The 1,271-nt window shown below is 43.7% G+C and overlaps 1 protein-coding gene across 1 annotated transcript in view; it reads left to right on the top strand.

Moving 5' to 3' along the window:
* The first annotated feature begins 873 nt into the window (after nucleotides 1-873).
* The window catches only part of TMEM11 (transmembrane protein 11), a 2,856-nt gene continuing 2,458 nt past the window's right edge, over nucleotides 874-1,271 (top strand). The window contains 1 exon segment of the mRNA XM_017734284.1: nucleotides 874-903. Within this exon segment, the coding sequence (XP_017589773.1) occupies nucleotides 874-903 (30 nt within the window).

Genomic DNA, 1,271 nt, shown 5'->3' with positions numbered 1-1,271 from the left:
AAAGGGGTGTTCAGAGGGAAGAACAGGCAAGATCTGAGCAAGGAGAAATGAGGCTGTTTGCTAGTGCCACCTTTCCTGGTGCTGAGCCTGGAGAAATCCCATGTAATGTAGGTACTGAATTCCTAGAGTTAGAAGCTCAATTCCCATGGCTCTTGTACAGGCAGGGAAGGAATGGGCTCACTTCACCCATGTTTTCCCAGTGATGACAGGGAGATCTGGAATGACAACAACTGTGCTGTTCCTAAGCCTCTGGGAAGTTCTTAGTTGAATTCGGATTCTGCTTCTCTATTTTGCAGACCCATCTGCATGCTCACAGGTATTACAAAACACTGACAGTGCTCCTTGGTAAGAAATATTAATTTTGCCTGGAGGGTTGTGTTAGCACTGGCTTGGCTTCCAGCTTGAAAATGCCTTTCAGCAATAGCTTTTCCATGAAGTCATTATGCCCTAGCAAGTGGTTTCACATAGTCATGGGTAGTGGTGTGCAAAGTTACCTTAAGCCTCTGTATGTCTTTTGCAATGGAACTGGAATTTTTGATTTGGAAGAAGCTGCACGTGGAGCAGGTGTTATCAGGGAAAAGAATCCTTGGCAAAAACCATGAGCAGCTGTGTCCTTTGTGTCAGTAACACCTGCTTAACTGGTTTCTTGTTAGAAACTCCTTATATAGGTCCTGTCCTTAAATTTTTTTTTCTCTAAATACCTCTCAATTCACTGCAGAATGTCAGAGCCCACTACATCCTGTGCTGAAAGGGTTAATGGTAATTTTCCAAACAATGTCTGACAAGCTCATTACCCTGAAGAAACCCCTGGCATACACGGAATTCAGGTGGATTTTTATTTTTCTTTCTACCCATGGACAGACCAAGGGGGAAATGCACTGCAAGGAACTCAATAACTACATTGTAGGTTGAGTTTTCCTTGTAGGTTAAATAAATTCCAGCTGGACTTTTCATGAAACTGCTTATTACTCTGCTTTGGGAGAGGGTGGTGCCTCTCAGGTGCTGCTGGTTGATGTTTGCTGCTGTTACAAACATGTCTGCTACGTCTGCAACAGCTTGTAATTTAACAATATTCTCGATTACAGCTGGCCACTGCTCAATCCCCTTTGCAGCCTGAGTGGACCTGCACATTAAGGATAATGTTTGGCAACAGCAGCTTGTGAATGTGTATTTTTCTCCCTTATTTTCCAGTGCATGCACATAAGTACCACCGTACTAATGGAGCAAAAAGTGCTCATTCTGTTCTCCACATCAGCAGTGTGTTCCTGCTG

Source organism: Corvus brachyrhynchos, unplaced genomic scaffold, assembly GCF_000691975.1.
Source record: "Corvus brachyrhynchos isolate BGI_N302 unplaced genomic scaffold, ASM69197v1 scaffold5, whole genome shotgun sequence".
Lineage (NCBI taxonomy): Eukaryota > Metazoa > Chordata > Aves > Passeriformes > Corvidae > Corvus > Corvus brachyrhynchos.
The sequence above is the reverse complement of the archived record's forward strand: the minus strand, read 5'-3'. Positions and strand labels throughout refer to the sequence as shown.